At 43.9% G+C, this 25,723-nt stretch overlaps 1 protein-coding gene across 1 annotated transcript in view; it reads right to left on the bottom strand.

Annotated features, from left to right (window-relative positions):
• The window catches only part of LOC138981662 (ATP-dependent RNA helicase DHX58-like), a 47,260-nt gene that overhangs the window by 13,052 nt on the left and 8,485 nt on the right, over positions 1-25,723 (bottom strand). The window contains exons 3-14 of the mRNA XM_070354654.1: positions 17,793-17,936; positions 17,065-17,400; positions 13,712-13,847; positions 12,602-12,831; positions 12,026-12,234; positions 11,500-11,675; positions 9,770-9,986; positions 8,466-8,628; positions 7,698-7,793; positions 6,626-6,795; positions 5,686-5,827; positions 5,271-5,356 (exon numbers count right to left, since the gene is read on the bottom strand). Coding sequence (XP_070210755.1) covers positions 5,271-5,356; positions 5,686-5,827; positions 6,626-6,795; positions 7,698-7,793; positions 8,466-8,628; positions 9,770-9,986; positions 11,500-11,675; positions 12,026-12,234; positions 12,602-12,831; positions 13,712-13,847; positions 17,065-17,400; positions 17,793-17,936 — 2,105 coding nt within the window. The remainder of the gene's footprint in view (positions 1-5,270; positions 5,357-5,685; positions 5,828-6,625; positions 6,796-7,697; positions 7,794-8,465; positions 8,629-9,769; positions 9,987-11,499; positions 11,676-12,025; positions 12,235-12,601; positions 12,832-13,711; positions 13,848-17,064; positions 17,401-17,792; positions 17,937-25,723) is intronic.

The following is a 25,723-nucleotide window of genomic DNA, read 5'->3' on the forward strand; positions in this document are numbered from 1 at the left end:
GAACAACCACTTCTATTTCAGGATCCCTCGTTTGCTGACTGCACGAAACCGCGATCAGTTCGTCGTCTTCACTGTCCGATTTGGTGTCGGGGGTGGGGAATCGACTTAACGCGTCGGCGTTAATGTTTTCCCTTCCCGAGCGGAACTTGATCGTGAAATCGAAACACGCCAACTCTGCTGCCCACCTTTGTTCGATCGCCCCCAACTTGGCCGTCTTCAAATGACTGAGTGGATTGTTGTCCGTGTACGCCAGTACAGTTGATCCCATCAGGTAATGTCTGAACTTTTCGCATATCGCCCACTTCAGGGCAAGTAACTCTAGCTTCAGGCTGCTGTAGTTACTCGTGTTCCGTTCTCCTTGTCGTAACGTACGACTGGCACATGCGATGACTCGGCGACCTTCTGGTTGGTCTTGGCTCAAAACGGCGCCTATGCCTTGGCTGCAGGCGTCTGTTTCAAGGATGAAGGGGCGGTCAAAAGATGCATAGCCCAACACCGGTGGTGAAATCAAAGCGGCCTTCAGGGTGTCGAACGCTTTTTGACAGTCAGGAGTCCAATTTGAGGCGATGTCGACGTTCTTGCTTTGTCGTTTCTTTGGTCCCTGCGTCTGATACGCCAACGAAACGAGGTTGTTGAGTGGGGCTGCAATCTTGGCGAAATTTCTCACGAAGCGTCGATAATAACTGGCGAAACCAAGAAACGCCCTCAGTTCTCGCAGCGTGGTCGGCACTTTCCACGACGATACAGCCCTCGTTTTCTCTTTGGACGCTGCGATGCCGTCTGCAGAGACGGTGTGACCAAGGTACTCTACCGACTTCTGAGCAAATGTGCATTTCTTGGGGTTGACTTTCAGCCCGACTTGCTGCAATCTTGAGAGGACAATCTCTAGTCTCTCGAGGTGCTCTTCGAAGTTGCTGCTGTAGATTAACAGGTCGTCCAGGTACACCAGAAGAATCTTGAACGCCAAATCGGACATGGTGGAAGACATCATTCTTTGGAACGTGGCTCCTGAGTTAATTAAACCCATTGGCATTCTCAGATATTCGTACAACCCGAAGGGTGTGGTGAATGCGGTCTTCTGCCGGTCTCTTTCGTCCATGGCGACTTGATGGTACCCAGACGCCAAGTCCAAAGTGGTGAAAAGCTTTGCCTTGCCCAAAGCGTCCAGTGAATCATCTATTCTGGGAAGGGGAAAAGCATCAGGGATAGTTTTGGCGTTCAATTTCCTGTAATCTATGCACATTCTGATGTCTCCGTTTTTCTTTCGCACTATCACGATGGGCGACGCGTAAGGGCTAGTGCTTTTGGTGATGATGTTTTGGTCCAATAAACTCTCAATATGTTTCTTGACCTCTTGAATTTCATTCGGGGGAATTCTCCTGAAAGGGGAAGTGACTGGGACATCATCTGTCACATGGATACGGTGTTTGCTCACCTCTGTGTAACCGAGGCCGGTTTCAGGGGTGTAATACAGGTCGGGGAACTTGGAAAGAAGCGTTTCTAACTTCTTCTTATCTGAGGGGGCAACATCACATTCCGACAAATCAAAAGGGATGCTACAATGTTCCTCTGCTGCGTTCACTACCACCCTGTCACATTTCACTTCAAGCTCCACTGAGCTTCGAGGCGCTTCACCGCAAACAAAGTGGAAAGTGCCTATTCTTGTCTTTGGTTTCAAAATTATGTCTTCTACGTTCACATTCACCACTTGCACCCACACATCTCTCCCACGCACTTCACTCGCAGTCGGCAGTATAATCAAGCCATGGGGAGAAATGGGTAGGGGCTCAATCAAAACCTGAGACGGCCGGAGGTCAGTCTCACGCAACCCACCCACACGTACACGGACGGCGGATCCAGAAGGGATCAAAACAGAGTCTCTACCGGCTACTTTAGCTGTCCCTAGCAGCTCTGGGCACGACTCGAATTCTTTCAACTCGCTCAAAATGTTCATGCCTATAATAACGTCTTCGCTAGACTGACTGCTGGCCGACTCCTTTCCCACAAGAAAAACTTTTTTCCGGACCAACTGTCCCCACACAATCACATCAGATTCGAAATAACCATCATATGGGATTTCTGACCCATTTGCCGCTGTTACTTTCATGGTTAATGGCACTGATCTCACGTTGCGTGAAAATTTAGCAAACACGCGTTCGCTAACTAAACTAACTTGGGAACCCGTGTCAATCAACGCAGGAATCTTGTGGCCGCCAATGTCTACCACCGTTCTAGGGCTCTTCCCCACAGCTCTGGTGAGAAAGGAGTCACGGCTCAGTTCATCATCCTCCACGTGCCGACTCCTTAGTTGCGCCGTGGAGGCCCTCCGTTTAACTGTGGGCATGACCGCCGAATATGGCCCAGAACCCCACACTCCAGACAGTACGGCCGCCCATCCTTGGAGAAAGGTAACTTCTGGCCGGGGTCGCGCTGGCCGCCTTCACGGTCGTCAGGACGCCGATTCCTCTCCAACCGGTCGACTCGGGTGGTCAGCTTCTGCAGTCCCGACAGCACCTGTTGTTGAAGGTCCAACACCTTGGTCACCTTCGCTTCCAGCTCCAAGTTGGTGGAAACTTTCTGGCTGCTAGCGGACGTACTGCTAGAGTCTTCTTCTGCCCATCTTACTGCTTGGTCTCGTAGAGCGAGGAACGTGACGCCTTTTTTCCTCTCAATCTCCTCGCGCAACTGCTTGCGCAAGAAGTTGTTCGTCAGCACACCGACAAACCTGTCTCTCAATACATCCGCAGCCATGGCTGTCTGCTTCTCATCTTTCAGTTTCTGTTGCAACTTCATGAAAGCACTGTTCAGACGATGTGAGAATGATGTTATACTTTCACCCTCTACCTGTTTTACTAAGTAGAACTTTTCTAGCAAGTCGCTAACATTGTCTTTTTCTCCGAATGCATCTTGTAGTGTTTGAAGTAATGCTTCAGCCGTTCTATCAGGATTCCTACAGGCTACCTCATCTCTCACGTCTTGTGACACGTGTCTTATGATAAAATCATACTGTTCGTCTTCTTCCAAGCTTCTTTCAGACAGCAATCTCGCGATATCTTGTTGAAATTTATCAAAGTTTTGTCCGTAAAATTTTTTTACTTCTCTCTGTTCGGATGGTAGGATAATCAGCTTGGTTTGCTGCTTCTTAAGTTCCGCAACCTCTCGTTGCAGTGCCGCAACGGCTTCCGCGGCTTCGTCTGCCATGATCTCGTTCAGGATGTAGTTGTTGTCCTGCGCGGTGTTACTGCGCCCATCCTGCCCTCGAAGTTGCTGAGGTCGTTCAGGATGTTGTTGTCCTGCGCGGTGTTACTGCGCCCATCCTGCCCTCGAAGTTGCTGAGGTCGTTCAGGATGTTGTTGTCCTGCGCGGTGTTACTGCGCCCATCCTGCCCTCGAAGTTGTTGAAGTCGTTCAGGATGTTGTTGTCCTGCGCGGTGTTACTGCGCCCATCCTGCCCTCAAAGTTGTTGAAGTCGTTCAGGATGTTGTTGTCCTGCGCGGTGTTACTGCGCCCATCCTGCCCTCAAAGTTGTTGAAGTCGTTCCCGCGTCCACAAGGCCCTGTGTCCATCCTGTCGGCGACGCCACTTGTAGAAGGGTGGAAGGAGGAGGAGGAAAATAAAGACGACAAAGAAGTCTCTAAGACGTTGCCATTTCTCTTGCTCTTTATTCCATATTTAACTTGACATAACCTCCGGTAAACTTGTAAACATACAAGCTAGAAGCTAGAAGCTAGAAGTTTGAAGGGCCTGAAAACATACAAGAAACACTAGTAAGTATTTGTTCTAATAAAATTATACAAGAATCAAGTTCAAATAAAATTATAAAACAACCTTGAGTTGGAATGCCTGTGTTTTACAATTGCTTGAATGTGATCTGGCTGAGTGTCTGTATAAGTGCAAATGTTCAATGGAAATATTTCATAATGTTCCAAAAACGAATTTACAATTTGACTAACAATGTTATAAAGTCTCATGAAAAGAATCTAAGCTTTGATTGCTGACATTCAGAAATCAAACAGAACTGTTTACATATTGAAAAAGGGGTTTCCCCAACTACACACATTTCTACGACATCACTACTCTATGAGTAAACTAATACACCATTTCCGGTGACGTCATGGGTCTGTGCATGGAAATCCTTTTTATGACATCACAGGTTACACGAGATCTATTGACGTCACAATCTAAAAATACGTCAAAAAAATAGCTAAAGTGGGGAAGAAGAAGGGAAAGAGGGGTTGTACTTGATCACTATGCCTAGCTTGGGAAAAGTCTTAAAAATCATCTGAAACTGTTTCCCGCTGATTTACGCACTTATCTCATATCGGAATAACCAAAGCATCAAAAAATCAATGCTAATTGCTGATTCCGTTTACAGTATACATTTTCATAGGCCGGTCGAAAAAGCACATGTTTACTGCCTGACTTCACTTCAAATGGCTCTAACCGACAAACCATGAAGAAAACCCTCACATGAGCATACATCGTCAATAATGAAATAACAATGCATCATATTACATACCTTGGGACAAAGATCTTGCACACTCTTGCTTCGCTCTCCCTCTCCGCGCGAAAGCCACTCGGAAGGCGCAAGGATAAATTGTACGAATACTAAACATGAGGAGAAAGTAGGTGACAAGAAACTAGACCGGAGAAGAAAGTTATATTTATTTAGATTTCTGACTGAAACTATTTAGCTGTCGGAATAAAGGGACAGAAATATAGTTTTAGAGCAACACTCGATTTACTAATTTCAGGAAAGAGGTTGCATTAAGAAAACAAAAGGGACGCTAACTAAAATACTACGCAAAGAAAACTGGATCCCCATGAGCTCGAAGGTAGAAGTTTGATTCCGGATCTTCGGCAGCTCATAGGTACCAGTAGTTAGATTTTTGTCTGGTCACACGAGGAAATCCAAGACTACCTCGAATAATTTTCATTGTAGCTACCTGTGATGCATGCATTGACTTAGGCAGGTTTTATACTCATAAGTGACATATTTGTTGTGAATTGTTGGCAAACCCATTATAACTTTCTACTCATTTAATCAAATAATATTTTGCAAGTACCAACCATTGGTAATGGGCAAGTCTTCTGTCATCTTATTTATCCACGCTTGACAACAAAAAAGACAGCAGTAAAAAGGAAATACGCTTGAATGCCCTCAAATTCCACCTAAAGAAAAGGAGGTTCATGGCTAAGGTATACTCTGTCCCCACCTCACCCCGGATTCTTCGCCAGTGTTTTGTATAGTAAAAGTACACTTTTACATACCTTTATGAGTTTGTCCTCAATGACGTTAAGTTTGGGGTTGGTGTCGGCTTGTTCTTTGCTCACAACTGTCAAGTTCGACTTGTTCGCTGCAAATGTAGCAAAAATATGCTGAAAACTGCAAGAATATGCCAGCATACCCACAGAAACAGAAAAACAGACATAGCCAGCCAGCCAGACGGGCAGACAGACTGACACACACACAAAAAACACACACACACAAATACACACTTCTCTGGACATTTCTAAAGGTTAACTTTAACCTTTTTGCACAAACAGATCTGTAACCGATCACCTAAAACTATTGAGAAAAGAGAAAATTAACAAACAGACCATGATGCTGTTCATACAGAAACACAGAGGAACCCCCATTTAAGTAAGACCCCGCAATTTAAGACTTCTCGTACTGCATACTCACTTTGGAAAAGGTCCTTAAGGAAGCGGTCAGTTTGGGTGTTACGTTGTCCGGTGGGGTCATAGTCGCTCATCTGCTGGTCAAGAAAGTTCAGTGCGTCTTCTGTGTCACATTCGTCGTTGATTAACAGAGAATCGTTGTAAATCTGCAATGTCAAATCCAAAATGAGATCACACTATAACTCATGCATTAAAAACAAAAAGTTAAAAAGGATAGAAATAGACGATGACCGGAAATAGCTCTGTAGGCGTTTGCATTATTGGCTGTTACAGACTATTGCTTGCAACTGATCAATGGAGGCATAAAACACAAAACAGTGAGCTCCCATCTCTTTTCGAAATAAAAAGGCATGATTGTGAGGGGATGTACAACATGCACATCGATCGGAGCTCATTATATTCATTGTGATGCCACGCGTGATCGTTTAACTGCCTTCACTGATGGGTAGCAATGTGTGTTTACTCAGCGTAAAGCGGTGCACCTCCCCCACATCCCACATTACCAAACCCAACAAAGGTATTTCCCAACATCATCAGCTGGGTGCCAGAAACTGTACACGTGAGTGTGTGTGACTGTCAGTCTTTTTGTGCATGCACATGTTTGTGTGCAACATAAATTTGTCAAAAAATAATTTAGGTATGTGAGCTTTAAAAATGACCCTGAAAAAGCAACACAGTACCATACAATGTCCACATGACAGCAAGTTTTAACTAAGCGTGTGCATGAGAAAGAAAATGTGATGCAAGATTTTGTAGGTGCGATGGTTCTGCCTTGCAATATTTTCATTGTTGAGTTGTGATCTTATTTTTTGTTGCGTTCACATCTTTTACAGTGTACAGCATATTTTGTGTGTGTGACGGAGCTTAAATACAGATTCATGTTTGTAACCACATGACAGATAAATAATGATGTTGTTTTGTGATAAGAACAAGAAGGTATTTACTTTGAGCATATCGCAGCAGGGTTTGAGCGCCCGACATGCCTGTCCATCAGGCAGCAGTGCGACAGTCCTCAGGAGCTCAGATATCCAGTTGGTGTACTGGCAGCTTCCCCTCTGGTGTGGCTTCTGTCTCATCCTTGCCTGCAGACCGCCTGTTACGTCACTGTCAACATCTAACAAACAAACAACCAAAAAATCTAATACAAATATATATATATATACACGTTTTCAATGTACCATGTATACCATCACTTGCCACATCTAAAAATGTAAAAACTATCTAAGTAACTAACTTACTTTAACGTTTATTAATCAGCAAAATATCACAGCAGCAAATAAAACGTTGGTTGAAAATTATCTGCAATGTCCATCTGTTATACAGGCAGTATCTTACATCTCGCATGCAGTCACCCCCTGTTTACTCAGTATAACATATGCTTTAGTGGATCTACTCTTTGCTCAGTTAAGCTACTTAATTAGCAAAGAGCAGCAGTTTTAAGGTCTGAAAAGATTCGCTGAGTTTTCTGAGAATAATTAGCTCTTTCTTTTCAAACAGCTTCAACTGTCAGGCAATACCACCTTCTTTGTTGTCTGTTTGGTATGGCTCTATAAGGCCCTCGATAATCTTCATTTCCCTCTGCCTTCATGGCTGCTACAACTCCAACGTACATTCATATTTAGTACTAGCTAGTGCATGGAAAAAAACGTGTATGCCCGTTTTTTCTCACCATTCTCCATTTTCAGAGTCTCCATGCTGGGTAATTTTGTGTTTCTGTAAGCCAAAGAAACTCTGATATATGGATTACAGAATCTTCTCCGTGCGTACTTGGTCATGTGCTTGTGTGTACAAATGATGGGGGGCAGTTAACGGCACTAGCATGTGTGCACATGAGTGACCTGGGAGATGGGAAAATCTCCAACTTCAACTTATTAACAGGCGCAACTGGGGTTTGAACCCCGAACCTTCCCAACCAAAGGCCGACGTCTTAACAACTACACTATTGCACCCGTACTTGGGTAATCAGCAACCTGCTGTCGCAACACCTACAACTGCTTGTTGCTGAGTCTTACTTACATTCAGAATGTTCAATACTTTCTTCGATCTTCGTCATAATTTCTCGGATCATGGTGTGAAATTTGTCGTTAGGCCGTGTGCCACATTCTGCCCGCTCTGTACAAGTGAAAAAACCATAATAAAATAATAATAATAACAACAACTTTCTTTTAAAGCACGTTTCACCACCAAACAGCAGTCTCATAATAATTATGGTGCTTTAGAAAATGAATTGGACATTAAAGTTTATTATTTTACGCATACAAACAAATGTGCAATTCTACAGCACTGAGCATCTAAATACACAGCACCCACATAAAAACACAATTTGTTTTAAAAATGACACCCGTGACAATGTGAAAAATCAATCCAGAAAAAAACAAAAAAACTCACTAAGAACAGTTGATTTGTACAGCATGAGTTCAAACAGAAGGGTGCTGTTGACGTCTTATGCAAATTTAGATGTGGACAGATCTGTGATTGTCTGCACTGGAACCCCGGCCTTTCAAAACCTCCAATGAAAGACATCCTCCCCTTTCTCTCTCTCTCTCTCCCCCCCCCCCACCCCCAATCTCTTTAAGATCTTGATTTTACAGACCTATGTAACCTATTTACATGTACAGTTCATAACCTATATGTACATTTACCTCCAATATGCACATTGAAGTGGAACATACATTGACTTGAGGTCTTCAAAAAGGAGTATATACCAGTGTGTATATCATCGTTTGCATGAGAAGGCAATTGCATCTTTAACAAAGCAGATTCTGTTAATATTGCTTTACTCACGATGAACAGGCTTGTTGGTTCTGGAATGAAGCTGCTCAAGGTTTTCCTGGACAGTGCTGATGTGCTCGGTGTCTAAATGAGCACAGAGTTTCATGACATGCTCTTCTGCCTCTGTTGGAGTACGTGCATTCCCCACACCCACCGAGGCTGTCAAGCCAACCACCTTTGTGACCAATCAATCAATCAATCAATCAAGGGATTATTAAATCAATCAGGCAAGCAATCCATGAAGCAATCAATCAGTGTGAAAAGATGGATCTGTTAAAGACATAGTTCATTCACTCATCCATCATGCAACCGATCAATCAATTAATCAATGAAACAAATCTGGGCCGGCCTGCATCGTGTAAATGAACAAACAAAATATTACGACTTGCCCCACATTCATTTTTCAAGCCCATTAAAACCCTTACAGAATTGTTTCAAGAAATCCTCTATTGAAATTAATGTTTCTAGAGTCACCTAAAGCACAAGTCATAATGGTTATCTTCAAATCACTTTGAAGTTTTACAGTCGTTTTCGTGATGAACAGTATTGACCAGCTACGTCGCCATCATGAAAACATGTAAAGGCAGAGTCCGCCAATTGTGAACAGTTCGACTCGCCATCTCAGATCTGGCCTGGCATATACCGTAAAATCCCTAGCAAACGCCCACCCCCCCTCCGCACTGATTTTGGGTACAAGTAGGGGGTGGGCGTTTGCTAGGTATACACCCCTTTGCAAGATAAAGTGTCATCACATTTTTACGAGAAAAAACAGTGATACAACATGTGATTTATGCAATTTTAATGACAAATAAACACACCGTTTGTTTACACAAATAAAGATCAACGTTCTGTGATAGGAAAAAAAGAAGAAGAAAACACCGGCGAACAATCGAACAGTGTGCACAAATCATAGATAAAGGAGGCTGACTGTCTTAAAACGCTTTTTTTTTTAAAGCAAAAAAAGGGGGTGGGCGTTTGCTTGGTAGTAACCCCTCTGCACAACTTTTGGCGAAAAGTGGGGGGTGGGCGTTTGCCAGATCCTGGGCGTTTGCTAGGGATTTTACGGTACAAGAGTTAAATAAGACCATCCTCCATTTGGACACATACCAAACATCAACAGAAACGTTTTATTGTTGGATTTCTAAAATTCTTACGGACATCGTGGCTTTATGTTAAAGTTAAAGAATGTTCTTATCGAATATAAATGGCTGGCCACAGATATGGTGAGCCAAACAGTTTTCACGAGAATGATTGTGCCTTCAACATTGCTCATTACGGCTACAAGTGGTGACATGGATCTTCTCTGCTCCATTTACCTGCACAGGTAGCCGCGGAACTCTCACATCTGCACTTCCATCTTTACCCTGAAACTTGAGGGCCATGTAATGATGCATGATGCGGTTGTACGTGTGCTTCAGCTGCGTGTGGTGGCACTCATCAAACACCACCAAGGAAAACTCATGGATGCCATCAATTTCCTTCTGCTCCAGGGCGTTCAACAAGATCTGGGCTGTCATCACAAATATATCAGCACTGCAAGACAAAACAATGAAAAATATGTGCTATATATTGCCGGTATTTTACCTCTCTCACTCTCTCTCTCTCTCTGTGTATCTGTCTGCCATCCCCCCCCCCCCCCCTTTTCTGTGGCATACAGGGGGGTCCAAAAAAATTTAGACAGTTTTGCGTGCCTGTCATTTCTGCTACAGGGCTCCTACCTATTCTTTTTCACCTGGAATGTCTCACACAAGCATGAAAGTTTAGTAAGGCACAGTTTTTTCTTCTTTGCAACATCATTTCTGGGCGTAGTTCAATAGTTCATCACATTCTCAATCCAAGCACCTCGTCCCCAGATCTTTCTCCTCCAGATTTCTTCCTCTGGGGGTACTTGAAGGAAAGGGTTTACCACAACAATCCACAGACAATAGAAGCGCTAAAGGAGAACATTCTTCGTGAAATCAGGAGGATTCCACTCCAGACCTGTTTACCCCCAAAAGTGTTTTAGAGTAATGCTCAGCCCAAAAAATAGTAATCCTGGCACAAAAATAGTAATCATCCAGCATTCGTCGCCAATTACAACGCACATGACAACTGTGTCTTCAAAACGCAATCATGCACATATATCCATCATTCACAAACAAAACACATAAGTTTTTGTAGTCATCATAACTTCAAAAAAGATCACATCAAAAGCACATGCATCACTGATTCTTTTTCTTTTGCTCGTAGTAGGCCTTTTTCAGTGTGTCAAGCGCTTCTCTACTGTACTTGCGCTTGCCGAATGAGTGAGGGCGAGACTTCACCACCAGAAGGCTCTCCAGCGTCTCATCAGACAGACATGATCTCTGGTCAGTCCTGTGCTTTTTCACCCCATTTTGCCATTAAAAAGAACAATGCCAAACATGTGAATTAATAAAAAAAAAAAATTTTTGTACTTATATTTATTTATGAAAATCGTAGTCTTGACACGGATAGCGGAATGGCGTATTTTGTGCAGAAAATCGTAATAAATTACGCCAAAATCGTAAGGGTAAACAGGTCTGCCACTCGAGACCTTGGACAGAGTTATCAACAACTTCAATGTCCGTGTCGCAGCCGTAATCCAGAGACGAGGTGCTTGGATTGAGAATGTGATGAACTATTGAACTACGCCCAGAAATGATGTTGCAAAGAAGAAAAAACTGTGCCTTACTAAACTTTCATGCTTGTGTGAGACATTCAAGGTGAAAAAGAATAGGTGGGAGCCCTGTAGCAGAAATGACAGGCATGCAAAACTGTCTACATTTTCTTGGACCACCCTGTATAATGATCACAGGCACATGATACTAAATTGAGTGAGGGGTCGGGTGGGGGTAGTAGGGGGGTAAACTCTACTATTGTCTATGCACATAACTGAAGCAGAATTATTAGGCAGGAGAGCGCACCCCATCCCCAGCCCTCAACCACCCTGTGTCAAGTGCCTGTGATATTGATAGCCAGACAGACAGACAGGCAGAGTTGGACATGACATACGCATGTGCTGATGCACGTATAGACACAAACCCACCTGTTGAGCAGCTGATTTAACGAAGCTGTCGCCCCGTCGCCGCCGACAACAAGTGTGATGCGAAAGTTGCTGAGGTACTTGAAAAAATACTGCCTGTACTGCTGCTCCGCGAGTGCTCGGTTGTTTACCAGGAACACCGCCCTGCGAACCCCTGGACGCTCTTGCTCAAGGTGGTTCTGAATCATGAATATACACAAAGACATAGAAACAGACAGAGACAAGCAATAACCAGCAGGCACACAGACAGACACAAATAATACATATGCACACACACACACACATGCACTCACGCACACACACACACACACACATGCACGCACACACACACACACAGACACATGCACACACACACACAGTTGATTTGTCATCACCACAGTATCATAAGGAAGAACTCTAAACAATGAACACTCTGAATTTGCCGTATATGACATCACAATACCCTGTGAAAATAAAGCAAACACACCTCAACAATCTCAATTAGCCACAAGACACCACAATATCACAAGTGAAAAGGAAAACATCCAACCTTAATGATATGGAGTGCCACGTATGTTTTGCCTGAGCCTGTGGGAGAAACGATGATGACGTTCTTTCCGGCAAGTCCATCTTGGGCCAGTTCAACTTGATCAGGGTAAAGCTGCATTTTCGCCTTTGGAGGTTCACACCGTTCTTCACTTCTCGCTGGTCGGTCCACATCAGCATTGCAGTTGTCTGGATTGTTCTCGGAGTTATCTGCTAAATATCAAGAGCCTCATTAGGTAGTCATGGTATGAAACATTCGGTCACAGGTCATTTTTTTATTCTTTTTCCCACCAAATGAAACTCCCTCCCGGGTTGTGACATTCGTTACATTGATTCCAACCAGGCCTTCAAGAAGGCTTTAATAAACCCACCTGTTCAATCTGTAATTGAATTCCTAAACGAAGATGGGTGTGTGTGTGTGTGTGTGTGTCTGGGTGTGTGTGTGTGTGTGTGTTAGTGTGTGTGTGTGTGTGTGTGTGTGTATGTGTGTGTGCGTGCGTGCGTGCGTGCGTGCATGCGTGTGTGTGTGTGTGTGAATAGATCTGAATATACACCTTCTTCTTCCCTATAATTATAATACCTTTGTCGACGTCCATATTTCTGCCTGTTAGACCTGCTCGGGCTTCGTCTTGCGGCGTCTGGGATTCGTTTGTACACGCCATAACTGTTTTGACCTTGGTAAGTTCAAGGTCAATGTTGAGGCTAGGGTCAGGAGATGAGCTGTACGAATGAAACTCGTCCTCCTCAGAAGATGAGTTGTACGAATGGAACTCGTCCTCCCCCTCCGAATCAGAATTTGCGTCACTGCCTCTGTGCAATATTAGGCAGCCTCGTTCAAAGACACAATTCTTTGTGTGTAAACTGTTCTGCTTACTATCTCAGTTCCGCCTAGGCTTTTAACTGGGACACATTTATACCAACAAATCATCATCCTCACTGCTCAGGCATGGGAATTGAAAAACTTAAAAAAGGCTAAAAATCTGTTAGTGAAAGCAAAGTCGATGACGCGAAGCGCCTAGCCTTACTTGGGGGGTCCGGGGGCATGTCCCTCCCCCCCCCCCCCCCCCCCCGTAATTTTTCTCTCTCCAAAGAACCCAAATGGTGCAATTTGGTGTCATCTGAGCTCCAAGTTTGCCATTAAATTCAGTTTTTAGAACCATTTTTGTCTCCCCCATTAATTTTTCGGCGGACACGTATGCTTTTTCAACAGAACAATAAAAATATTTAGGCGGAAATTTACCTTTCGGCGGACAATTCCCATGCCTGCTGCTGTCTGTGCAGAGTTGGCAATTTTTTTATGAACTGATTTCCCAGATGGACTGTATTGGCTTTAAAGAGATCAATTTATGAACAAATTCAAATTCCCACTATTGCACAGAACGCATTCAGGCTGTTGAATGTCTGAAGGTGTCCAAGTGGAGTGATTGCCTTATCTCATGTAAAAGCCTGACCAGAGATGGTGAGCCGAATAATTTACATTGAAAGAAATGTACCTTTGAGTACCAGAATCAATTGAATATTCTCATGGGTGCATATATATAGGGTCTGAAACAAGGGGGACTACTGCGTCACTCTGTCAGAGTCAAGACTACAAATGCAGGAAACTTGGCTAATTGCCGTTGAGATAAATAGCATTTATAGTGTTTTAACTACAAGGTAACTATAGACAATAACATCAATTGTGGCAAACCTGCGGTGTGCCGAGTGGATCCCTGAATACTCAGGGGTGACACCAGTCACATCGCGTCCTAAGGGACGGATTTCTCTGCTCTTTTGTGGATTGAGTTGGTTAGACTCTTGCACAGGAACATAGGCAGCACCTTGATCTGGGTTCAGAAAGAGAACATGTGTAAAGGATGCACACACACACACACACACACACACACACACACACACACACACACACACACACACACACACACACACACACACACGAAGGTTCATCAGTATTTTTGCTTTAGGGAGGCACATTCCTCGCCGACACATATCAATCAATCAATATGAAGCTTATATAGCGCGTATTCCGTGGGTACAGTTCTAAGCGCTTGTCGAAGCCTAGAGCGCCCATGTCAAAGTAATGTTGAGTTTAAAAAACTTTCTAAGCCCTTTACAAAAATCAAATGGGTTTTAACTCCATACATTTGGGTCGGTACAGATCTGGCAGAACATTCTCTGAATACTGTACTGATGGTACCCATGATAATGGACATGTAGTACGTTCCGGGCCCGCGTGTGTGCATTTGTGCACCAGTTAATCGTAAAAATAAACAAGTCGCGTAAGGCGAAATTACTACATTTAGTCAAGCTGTGGAACTCACAGAATGAAACTGAACGTAGTCCGCCGCTAGTGCAAAAGGCAGTGAAAGTGATGAGCCTGTTTGGCGCGGTAGCGGTTGCGCTGTGCTTCATAGCACACTTTACTGTACCTCTCTTCGTTTTAACTTTCTGAGCGTGTTTTTAATCCAAACATATCATATCTATATGTTTTTGGAATCAGGAACCGACAAGGAATAAGATGAACATGTTTTTAAATTGATTTCGAAAATTTAATTTTGATCATAATTTTTATATTTTTAATTTTCAGAGCTTGTTTTTAATCCAAATATAACATATTTATATGTTTTTGGAATCAGGAAATGATGAAGAATAAGATGAACGTAAATTTGGATCGTTTTATAAATTTTATTTTTTTTACAATTTTCAGATTTTTAATGACCCAAGTATTAATTAATTTTTAAGCCACCAAGCTAAAATGCAATACCGAAGTCCGGCCTTCGTCAAAGATTGCTTGGCCAAAATTTCAATCAATTTGATTGAAAAATGAGGGTGTGACAGTGCCGCCTCAACTTTTACAAAAAGCCGGATATGACGTCATCAAAGACATTTATCGAAAAAACTGTCCGGGGATATCATTCCTAGGAACTCTCATGTCAAATTTCATAAAGATCGGTCCAGTAGTTTAGTCTGAATCGCTCTACACACACACACGCACAGACAGACAGACACACACACACACACCACGACCCTCGTCTCGATTCCCCCTCTATGTTAAAACTTTTAGTCAAAACTTGACTAAATGTAAAATTTACTAAAAAGCATAAAAAAATGGCAGTTGACTGAGTTGCGTAAAAAGACCTCGAACAAAGACACAAAAGCAACTCATCTCAACAAATCTGGGAAAAAAGCTTGCAGAACACTGTTTACTGTCATGAAAGTAGCACTGTTTAATGTAACGTATTATCAATTTGTCCTTCGAAACTGACCCTGAGAATGATCTGGAACCACACAATGCGCACTCACCGTTTGCAACAGCTTCCTGGGGACCAAATGTCCTACTGACACTTGCTCAACTTTTTCTGAAATTTGTAGTGAGCAAATAACAGAGCATTTAACATTACACAGTCCTTATCAAAGAAATGTAACTTAGAATGCATTTGACTTCTTGTCATTTCTCACTTGACGACCAGAGGCAGATTCAAACTTTAGTACATGGTAAAAACTGGATCCAAAATCTTGACTTTTTTTACAATTTCCAAATTCATGTACATGTACATGTATGGATCCAGAGTCTTTACTTTTTGACAACTTCTAATTTCATGAAGGCATCCCGTACGAAATGAACATATATGAACATATAAGAGACATATAAGAAACCTATAAGTTTCTTATAAGAAACATATAAGTTTCATATATGACAAGTAAAAAGCTATGTATGTCAGTTGTAGGAATAGGTTTCTTATAAGTCTCTTATATGAAAAAGACCCCAATTCATATAAGAATCATATATGAATCATATATGAGAACCTGCACTTCCAGAAACCTATAGTTCTCTTATATGTTTCTTATATGAATCTTATATGACTCTTATATGAATCATCACTTAGTTTCTGCATAGGAGAATTCAGGACTTAGAAAAAATATTGGACAATGCTGAATTACTGGCAATACTGGCTTTCATATATATGTTTCATATATGAACAGGAAGTGGATGGTTTGCCTTGAGCATTATCTCCCCCTGACTGAACGGCCATCTTTGTGACAGCAGCTCTGTGAGAATGTTTAGCAGAAAATCAGTGAAAGAGCAGGACTAAAATGCAAAGTTCTTACAGAAATAATTGGACTTGATGTATGAATATGTGAAGAGAATGTTTATGTCATGCTGATGTTTGTGGGTGGCTGGCAGCCCAACCAACCCAACAGCTTGACACTGACAGGTTTGTGTTTTTATTCAAAATCCAGAATTTCCCTCCATTATTTGTTTTACTTTACAGTTCTGGTTCTGCATCAGGTGATCAAATCATGTTTACCAGCACTACTTTGGTTCAAGCAACAAGAAACTGTGACAGCTGTGCATATTCAAGAAAATTATTTGTGGCTGTAACTTGTTTGTTGTTTCTTGTTCATAATTTCAAGTTTCAAAGTATTGGATTTGAAGAGGACAATGCATGTCTTACTCCTCTTCTTGTGACCAGTGATTTAGAGATCTGTTTGTTTTTGCCCTCAAAATAAACACAACTTCAGTAAAGATATGTATATATACTGAACCAAAAGGTATTTTGCAGTTGGATTCATTATAATTCAAAGTCAAGACAGTTAAATTGGGTTAAGCAGGTGTTATTTCCCTTGTAAACACAAATGTAGGTCAAGGTCGTGTGTCTAGTATGAGACATATAAATATCATATATGAGACATATAAGAATCCTATAAGGGAGATGTAGGTTTCATATAAGATTCTTATAAGTCTCATATATATGAACATTTCATATAAGAGACCTATAGCTTTCTTATAAGAGAATATAAGATTCATATAAGAGACCTATATGAGCTCAGGTTATAGGTTCATATATGATTCATATAAGTTTCTTATAAGAATTTACCTCATTTGCATTTAAAATACCTATAAGCCACATATATGAAATTGTCATACAAGACTCTTATAAGAATCTTATATGAAATTGGGTCCAATTTCTTATAAGAACGTTTCGTACGGGATACAGCTCCATTGTCTTTCGTTTTACCAACTTCTACATTTCACATACTCACTGTGGTAAACATCAGGGTCTACAATCCTGACGAGCTCCTTGTACCCTTGTTCATAGAGCACACCAAGGAAGATGTTGTACCAGTCAGGGTTGATCCGGTGGATGTTGCCCACCATGTAGAGAGCACTCCATGTGGATCCCCTCTGCTCATAAATGCTCTTCACGTGCTCGCACTCCATCTGTCCTAGGAGGTTGTTAGCGATGAGATAGGGGAGGATGGCATAGGGATCGACGTCAGCGGTGATTTTGTCTGTGTAAAAGTCGATGCGCCTTTTCTGCTCGGTCTGGATGTCCCCCTGGCGTTGGCCTGTGATGATCTTGTGCAGCACAGAATGATCTGGTGTTCAGTGCAAGCAAACAAATATACCGTACTTAAATAGTTTTTGTACTAGGTGGTTTGAAAGGCGCGGGTTTGTAAACGGAAACTATCCAAAGAAAGAATACTACCCCCCCCCCCCCCCCCCCCCCCGTAAAAATACTACAAAACAACAACAACCACAGCACGCACTTACTGACTCTCGCTCGCACACACACACACTAACTTTTTTCTGTGCAGTGGAACACCTAAGTGGGCTCATTTCCTGTTTATCATCTCACTTTTATTTGTTTATCTGTCCATTTAAAAGGCTGTTATGTTGACGTACCAGTGAATGTTTGCTTTGCTTATTAACAAACGTCTCCCAATTTTTTTTTTAAATGAGCAAGTGAGCAATATCTACTAGCACCCACCTTCTTTCAGTACATCCCCGAAGAGTTGCCACCTTGCAGCGATGTCTGCTTCTGTCCGGTGGTCTTCCTTCAGCAGAAAGGACAACAACTTCTCTGCTGCCTCAATGTTTCGCTCGCCCATGTTTTGCAGTTCCTCTTGAAGAACTGCCAAGACAATAAAGACTACAGAGAATGCATAAAAGTTTATCGCCCGGATACCATGAATTTGCCTTAGTGTTGCAGCAAAAAATTAAAATAAGGGTGACAGAGTCAACGGCATATATTTGAGAGAAAAACCAAACTCACAAAACAACAGTGCTAAGCTTTAATGCCACACATCCAGAGAACGATATATATACTATGTTAACATGAGCATGCGTTTTGTGTCATAATATTTACATAATCCTTTGATCTTTCTTACTGTCTTAACTTTTCTCACTCTGCGTAATATGGGAGACCAAACCCAACAGGAAATGTTGGTGACCTCCAACATTTGCAGATAATAATAATAATAATACGAATATTTATAACGCGCACAGATGACAGAGTAGTCACACCCATTAAAAAGTAGACGGTCAGCTGTTCAAGCTGTTTGTGACCATTCTTTTAGAAGAATAACAAGAATATTTCACCATTTAGCACACAAGAGTGTCACATCAATTGCTCAATCTGTGATTGTTTAGAAACTACAAAGAGTGCAAGTTTGTGTGGAGCCCGCTTATAAGAAAGTCAAGGGGACGTTTGCTTGTTATGCTTTCTTATTATATCCAAGGTTGTTCTTATCCGGAGACTCCGGATATGACATATTTACACAATTTCTTTCTCATTATTTGATGATTTTTTCATCATCATATTTTTGGGAAAGCATTGCATTATATGCCTGCAAGTAACAAAGAAAAATCAACACCCCCCCTTCGCACACACACACAGACAGACACAGGTGCACAAATGCACACACGCACAGAAACCAGGGATGTTGTTACAAATTCACACCTAGAGGACAAATGTCCTGAGCTCTTCAGAATCAATAGGACATTTGACCGCTTTCAGAAATTTCAATAGGACATCATAATTTTGTGCAAAACACTGTCCATCGAATTTTCTGCTGTGCCGACACCATGTCCTGTACTTCTTCTTCTTCTTGGCGTTCGCAGGTTACACGATCAGTCCAGCACTGGTGATAGTCCTGTACAAAAGACAAAACTTATCTTTCCGTGGTTGTGTCAGTTTCAGCGGCGACACTAGCTGCCGTGTTTTAGCCTGTTTTTGACCCAAACGTAGCACAGGATGCCGTTGAAAAGCCAAAGGTCTTCAGCTTTTGTTGATCTTTGGCAGGCCTTAGTTTTATTTCGATGGCATAATTCAATGCGCTTCGTCAAAATGTCTCAAACTGAAACCAAAAGCAGACGCAAGACTTATAGTCAGTTGGGGTTGTCTCCCGTACTCCTAACTTTAGCGTGCTGCAGACGGGTGTACCCAAACGGCTCATATCGCAAACGGTTCGGAATTCCCGAAAACGCAAGATCAGCACTACACAACTTCAGTGCACCTGTACGCGAGAGTGCTTGGTCGCTTTTTGAAAATGTGTATCTTGAACAGAAAATATCGAATATCACCCTGTCTGAAGGAATCAAGTTCTTATCGGACTATGACAGCGTTCAGTTCAAAACGATAGGACATCTGACCGCCATGCGGCCATGTGAATCTGACATTTGAGCGTTTCAATCGGTCTATGTCTGATGTCCGACGCCTAACGACATCCCTGACGTACACACAAACCTAAACATGCACGCATTTGGAAGGCAAGTACTTTGGAATACATTTCCATGTATGCATAAGCGAAGCCCTCCTTCCCCCCCCCCCCCCCTGCCACACACAGAGACACATACATGAGAACTTGAAGCAGCCAGCGAAGCACCCTCCTATTCATCGACATCCACCCCCTCCTTACAATAACACACAAACATACAGGTTCACAAATGGATACATGCACACAGGCAGGCACAGACACGTACCCACAAATTATATAGAACATGCATGCTCATTTGGAGGACAAATGAGTCAAACTGAGACCAAAAAAGGCATATATACCTAGCCTATGAAAACCAATCCAGTAGGTTTTTGTGTCTTTGTATACTTGTCTGTTGCGTTTTCTATGGTAGGGGTCGACTGCGCCACTGTAAAACTGCTGTCTATAGTTTTCTTTGTTTCTCAACAGATTGCTAAGATTGGTTTGGTTAATATAAAAGTCCTCAGCAATAGTTACCTTTTGCTTTGTTTGGCTGACTTTCGACAGCATCGATAATTTCTTACTTTCTCTTGAGAGAAAGATCGAAAATTGCTTTGCGCGTTCCGCCATGGCGACTGCAGCTGAGAATGCTCAAATTAACAGGCACTTGAAGGGAACACTTGCTTAAAGTTCAAGTGTTGCAATCATTCTGCACGGTCATTTAACAGCCTACAAAGGAGTAATTTGAACACACACCAAATTTTGATTCAGGTGCCTGTCCAGCCCTTCCAGGCAGTCTGTCAAATCACATACAGTGCGAGCATTAATTGCAAAAAATCTAAACTGATTGGTTCTTTCCTCTAAACTGACTGGTTCTTTCCTATCCCATCACGAGGACGGTAGATAAAAAAAATAAGATAGATAAAAAAAATCTTTCTCACAACAGGAGCTTTTTATTATTGTGACCAGACAAAAATCTAACTACTGGTACCTATGAGCTGCCGAAGATCCGGAATCAAACTTCTACCTTCGAGCTCATGGGGATCCAGTTTTCTTTGCGTAGTATTTTAGTTAGCGTCCCTTTTGTTTTCTTAATGCAACCTCTTTCCTGAAATTAGTAAATCGAGTGTTGCTCTAAAACTATATTTCTGTCCCTTTATTCCGACAGCTAAATAGTTTCAGTCAGAAATCTAAATAAATATAACTTTCTTCTCCGGTCTAGTTTCTTGTCACCTACTTTCTCCTCATGTTTAGTATTCGTACAATTTATCCTTGCGCCTTCCGAGTGGCTTTCCCACGGAGAGGGAGAGCGAAGCAAGAGTGTGCAAGATCTTTGTCCCAAGGCCCTTCAAATTTCAAACTTCTAGCTTCTAGCTTCTAGCTTGTATGTTTACAAGTTTACCGGAGGTTATGTCAAGTTAAATATGGAATAAAGAGCAAGAGAAATGGCAACGTCTTAGAGACTTCTTTGTCGTCTTTATTTTCCTCCTCCTCCTTCCACCCTTCTACAAGTGGCGTCGCCGACAGGATGGACACAGGGCCTTGTGGACGCGGGAACGACTTCAACAACTTTGAGGGCAGGATGGGCGCAGTAACACCGCGCAGGACAACAACATCCTGAACGACTTCAACAACTTCGAGGGAATGATAGGCGCAGTAACACCGCGCAGGACAACAACAACATCCTGAACGACCTCAACAACTTCGAGGGCAGGATGGGCGCAGTAACACCGCGCAGGACAACAACTACATCCTGAACGAGATCATGGCAGACGAAGCCGCGGAAGCCGTTGCGGCACTGCAACGAGAGGTTGCGGAACTTAAGAAGCAGCAAACCAAGCTGATTATCCTACCATCCGAACAGAGAGAAGTAAAAAAATTTTACGGACAAAACTTTGATAAATTTCAACAAGATATCGCGAGATTGCTGTCTGAAAGAAGCTTGGAAGAAGACGAACAGTATGATTTTATCATAAGACACGTGTCACAAGACGTGAGAGATGAGGTAGCCTGTAGGAATCCTGATAGAACGGCTGAAGCATTACTTCAAACACTACAAGATGCATTCGGAGAAAAAGACAATGTTAGCGACTTGCTAGAAAAGTTCTACTTAGTAAAACAGGTAGAGGGTGAAAGTATAACATCATTCTCACATCGTCTGAACAGTGCTTTCATGAAGTTGCAACAGAAACTGAAAGATGAGAAGCAGACAGCCATGGCTGCGGATGTATTGAGAGACAGGTTTGTCGGTGTGCTGACGAACAACTTCTTGCGCAAGCAGTTGCGCGAGGAGATTGAGAGGAAAAAAGGCGTCACGTTCCTCGCTCTACGAGACCAAGCAGTAAGATGGGCAGAAGAAGACTCTAGCAGTACGTCCGCTAGCAGCCAGAAAGTTTCCACCAACTTGGAGCTGGAAGCGAAGGTGACCAAGGTGTTGGACCTTCAACAACAGGTGCTGTCGGGACTGCAGAAGCTGACCACCCGAGTCGACCGGTTGGAGAGGAATCGGCGTCCTGACGACCGTGAAGGCGGCCAGCGCGACCCCGGCCAGAAGTTACCTTTCTCCAAGGATGGGCGGCCGTACTGTCTGGAGTGTGGGGTTCTGGGCCATATTCGGCGGTCATGCCCACAGTTAAACGGAGGGCCTCCACGGCGCAACTAAGGAGTCGGCACGTGGAGGATGATGAACTGAGCCGTGACTCCTTTCTCACCAGAGCTGTGGGGAAGAGCCCTAGAACGGTGGTAGACATTGGCGGCCACAAGATTCCTGCGTTGATTGACACGGGTTCCCAAGTTAGTTTAGTTAGCGAACGCGTGTTTGCTAAATTTTCACGCAACGTGAGATCAGTGCCATTAACCATGAAAGTAACAGCGGCAAATGGGTCAGAAATCCCATATGATGGTTATTTCGAATCTGATGTGATTGTGTGGGGACAGTTGGTCCGGAAAAAAGTTTTTCTTGTGGGAAAGGAGTCGGCCAGCAGTCAGTCTAGCGAAGACGTTATTATAGGCATGAACATTTTGAGCGAGTTGAAAGAATTCGAGTCGTGCCCAGAGCTGCTAGGGACAGCTAAAGTAGCCGGTAGAGACTCTGTTTTGATCCCTTCTGGATCCGCCGTCCGTGTACGTGTGGGTGGGTTGCGTGAGACTGACCTCCGGCCGTCTCAGGTTTTGATTGAGCCCCTACCCATTTCTCCCCATGGCTTGATTATACTGCCGACTGCGAGTGAAGTGCGTGGGAGAGATGTGTGGGTGCAAGTGGTGAATGTGAACGTAGAAGACATAATTTTGAAACCAAAGACAAGAATAGGCACTTTCCACTTTGTTTGCGGTGAAGCGCCTCGAAGCTCAGTGGAGCTTGAAGTGAAATGTGACAGGGTGGTAGTGAACGCAGCAGAGGAACATTGTAGCATCCCTTTTGATTTGTCGGAATGTGATGTTGCCCCCTCAGATAAGAAGAAGTTAGAAACGCTTCTTTCCAAGTTCCCCGACCTGTATTACACCCCTGAAACCGGCCTCGGTTACACAGAGGTGAGCAAACACCGTATCCATGTGACAGATGATGTCCCAGTCACTTCCCCTTTCAGGAGAATTCCCCCGAATGAAATTCAAGAGGTCAAGAAACATATTGAGAGTTTATTGGACCAAAACATCATCACCAAAAGCACTAGCCCTTACGCGTCGCCCATCGTGATAGTGCGAAAGAAAAACGGAGACATCAGAATGTGCATAGATTACAGGAAATTGAACGCCAAAACTATCCCTGATGCTTTTCCCCTTCCCAGAATAGATGATTCACTGGACGCTTTGGGCAAGGCAAAGCTTTTCACCACTTTGGACTTGGCGTCTGGGTACCATCAAGTCGCCATGGACGAAAGAGACCGGCAGAAGACCGCATTCACCACACCCTTCGGGTTGTACGAATATCTGAGAATGCCCATGGGTTTAATTAACTCAGGAGCCACGTTCCAAAGAATGATGTCTTCCACCATGTCCGATTTGGCGTTCAAGATTCTTCTGGTGTACTTGGACGACCTGTTAATCTACAGCAGAAACTTCGAAGAGCACCTCGAGAGACTAGAGATTGTCCTCTCAAGATTGCAGCAAGTCGGGCTGAAAGTCAACCCCAAGAAATGCACATTTGCTCAGAAGTCGGTAGAGTACCTTGGTCACACCGTCTCTGCAGACGGCATCGCAGCGTCCAAAGAGAAAACGAGGGCTGTATCGTCGTGGAAAGTGCCGACCACGCTGCGAGAACTGAGGGCGTTTCTTGGCTTCGCCAGTTATTATCGACGCTTCGTGAGAGATTTCGCCAAGATTGCAGCCCCACTCAACAACCTCGTTTCGTTGGCGTATCAGACGCAGGGGCCAAAGAAACGACAAAGCAAGAACGTCGACATCGCCTCAAATTGGACTCCTGACTGTCAAAAAGCGTTCGACACCCTGAAGGCCGCTTTGATTTCACCACCGGTGTTGGGCTATGCATCTTTTGACCGCCCCTTCATCCTTGAGACAGACGCCTGCAGCCAAGGCATAGGCGCCGTTTTGAGCCAAGACCAACCAGAAGGTCGCCGAGTCATTGCATATGCCAGTCGTACGTTACGACAAGGAGAACGGAACACGAGTAACTACAGCAGCCTGAAGCTAGAGTTACTTGCCCTGAAGTGGGCGATATGCGAAAAGTTCAGACATTACCTGATGGGATCAACCGTACTGGCGTACACGGACAACAATCCACTCAGTCATTTGAAGACGGCCAAGTTGGGGGCGATCGAACAAAGGTGGGCAGCAGAGTTGGCGTGTTTCGATTTCACGATCAAGTTCCGCTCGGGAAGGGAAAACATTAACGCCGACGCGTTAAGTCGATTCCCCACCCCCGACACCAAATCGGACAGTGAAGACGACGAACTGATCGCGGTTTCGTGCAGTCAGCAAACGAGGGATCCTGAAATAGAAGTGGTTGTTCATCGAGCATCGGTTGAAGAGCTTAACGCAATCAGCCGCCTCGGAGAGGAACAATTCGACATCACCGGTCCTAAGAACCCCCTGAAAGTGCAAGAGGACACCTACCCCGACCTCCTAGCGACCTGCTTCCCCTCGCTCGGAAAAGCAAGACTTGCCGAGGCTACACTTTCGGACTCCTCCCTCATGTCTCTCGCCCCTTTCATCCGAAAGAAGAACAGACCCTCGTTGAAAGAAGCCGTGACCCTGGGAAGTGGAGCAAAGCCGTATCTCCGTCATCTTGCCAAAATGAGGATAGAAGACAACGTGATTTACAAAGATGCTATAGACCCCGTGCACGGCACGATTTCACAGATCGTTGTGCCAGAAAGTCTGCGGCCTATGATGCTGGACCTTGTCCATCAGCAAGCTGGTCACCAGGGCCCAGACCGAGCCCTCCAACTGCTACGCCGTCGTGTATTCTGGCCGAACATGCACCTTGATGCAGACGAGTGGTGCAGACGTTGCCAGAGATGTCAAGTAGCAAAGAAACCAGGCACGACGCCTAGAACACCTATGGGACACCTCCTGGCGACCAAGCCGCTCGAAGTGGTTTCCATTGACTTCACGGTGTTGGAACCGTCCAGTGATGGGAAAGAAAACGTTTTAGTCATCACCGACGTGTTCACTAAATTCGCCATCACAGTCGTCACCAAGGACCAGACGGCAGCCACAGTGGCAAAGGCATTGATCACACACTGGTTCGCGCACTATGCAATTCCCCAGCGCATCCACTCCGATCGCGGCCGGAACTTCGAGTCGTCCATCATACAGGAGCTCTGTGCACACTACGGCATCATGAAATCTCGCACTACAGCTTACCATCCAGCCGGGAACGGCCAGTGCGAGAGATTTAATCGCACCATGCACGGTTTGCTGCGAACTCTGGAATCAGAACAGAAGAAGAAATGGCCCGCCTACCTCCCGGAACTTTGCCACGTGTACAACTGTACCCCCCATGCCACTACCGGTTTCTCCCCATTTTACTTGATGTTCGGTAGAGACCCCAGAATGCCCTTAGACCTGTTTTTGGGAGAGAAACAAGAAGCTTGGCAAGCCGTGATGCCGAACGAGTGGTTGGGAAACCACCTCGACAGATTGAAGTGGGCGCATGATGCAGCTGCAAAGCGGTCGGGTGCCAAGGCAGACAAACGGAAGGAACGCTACGACCGTGGACTGGCGAGTTCGGACCTGCGACCGGGCGATTTTGTGTTGCTACGAC

The sequence above is a fragment of the Littorina saxatilis genome, linkage group LG12, assembly GCF_037325665.1.
Source record: "Littorina saxatilis isolate snail1 linkage group LG12, US_GU_Lsax_2.0, whole genome shotgun sequence".
Classification (NCBI taxonomy): domain Eukaryota; kingdom Metazoa; phylum Mollusca; class Gastropoda; order Littorinimorpha; family Littorinidae; genus Littorina; species Littorina saxatilis.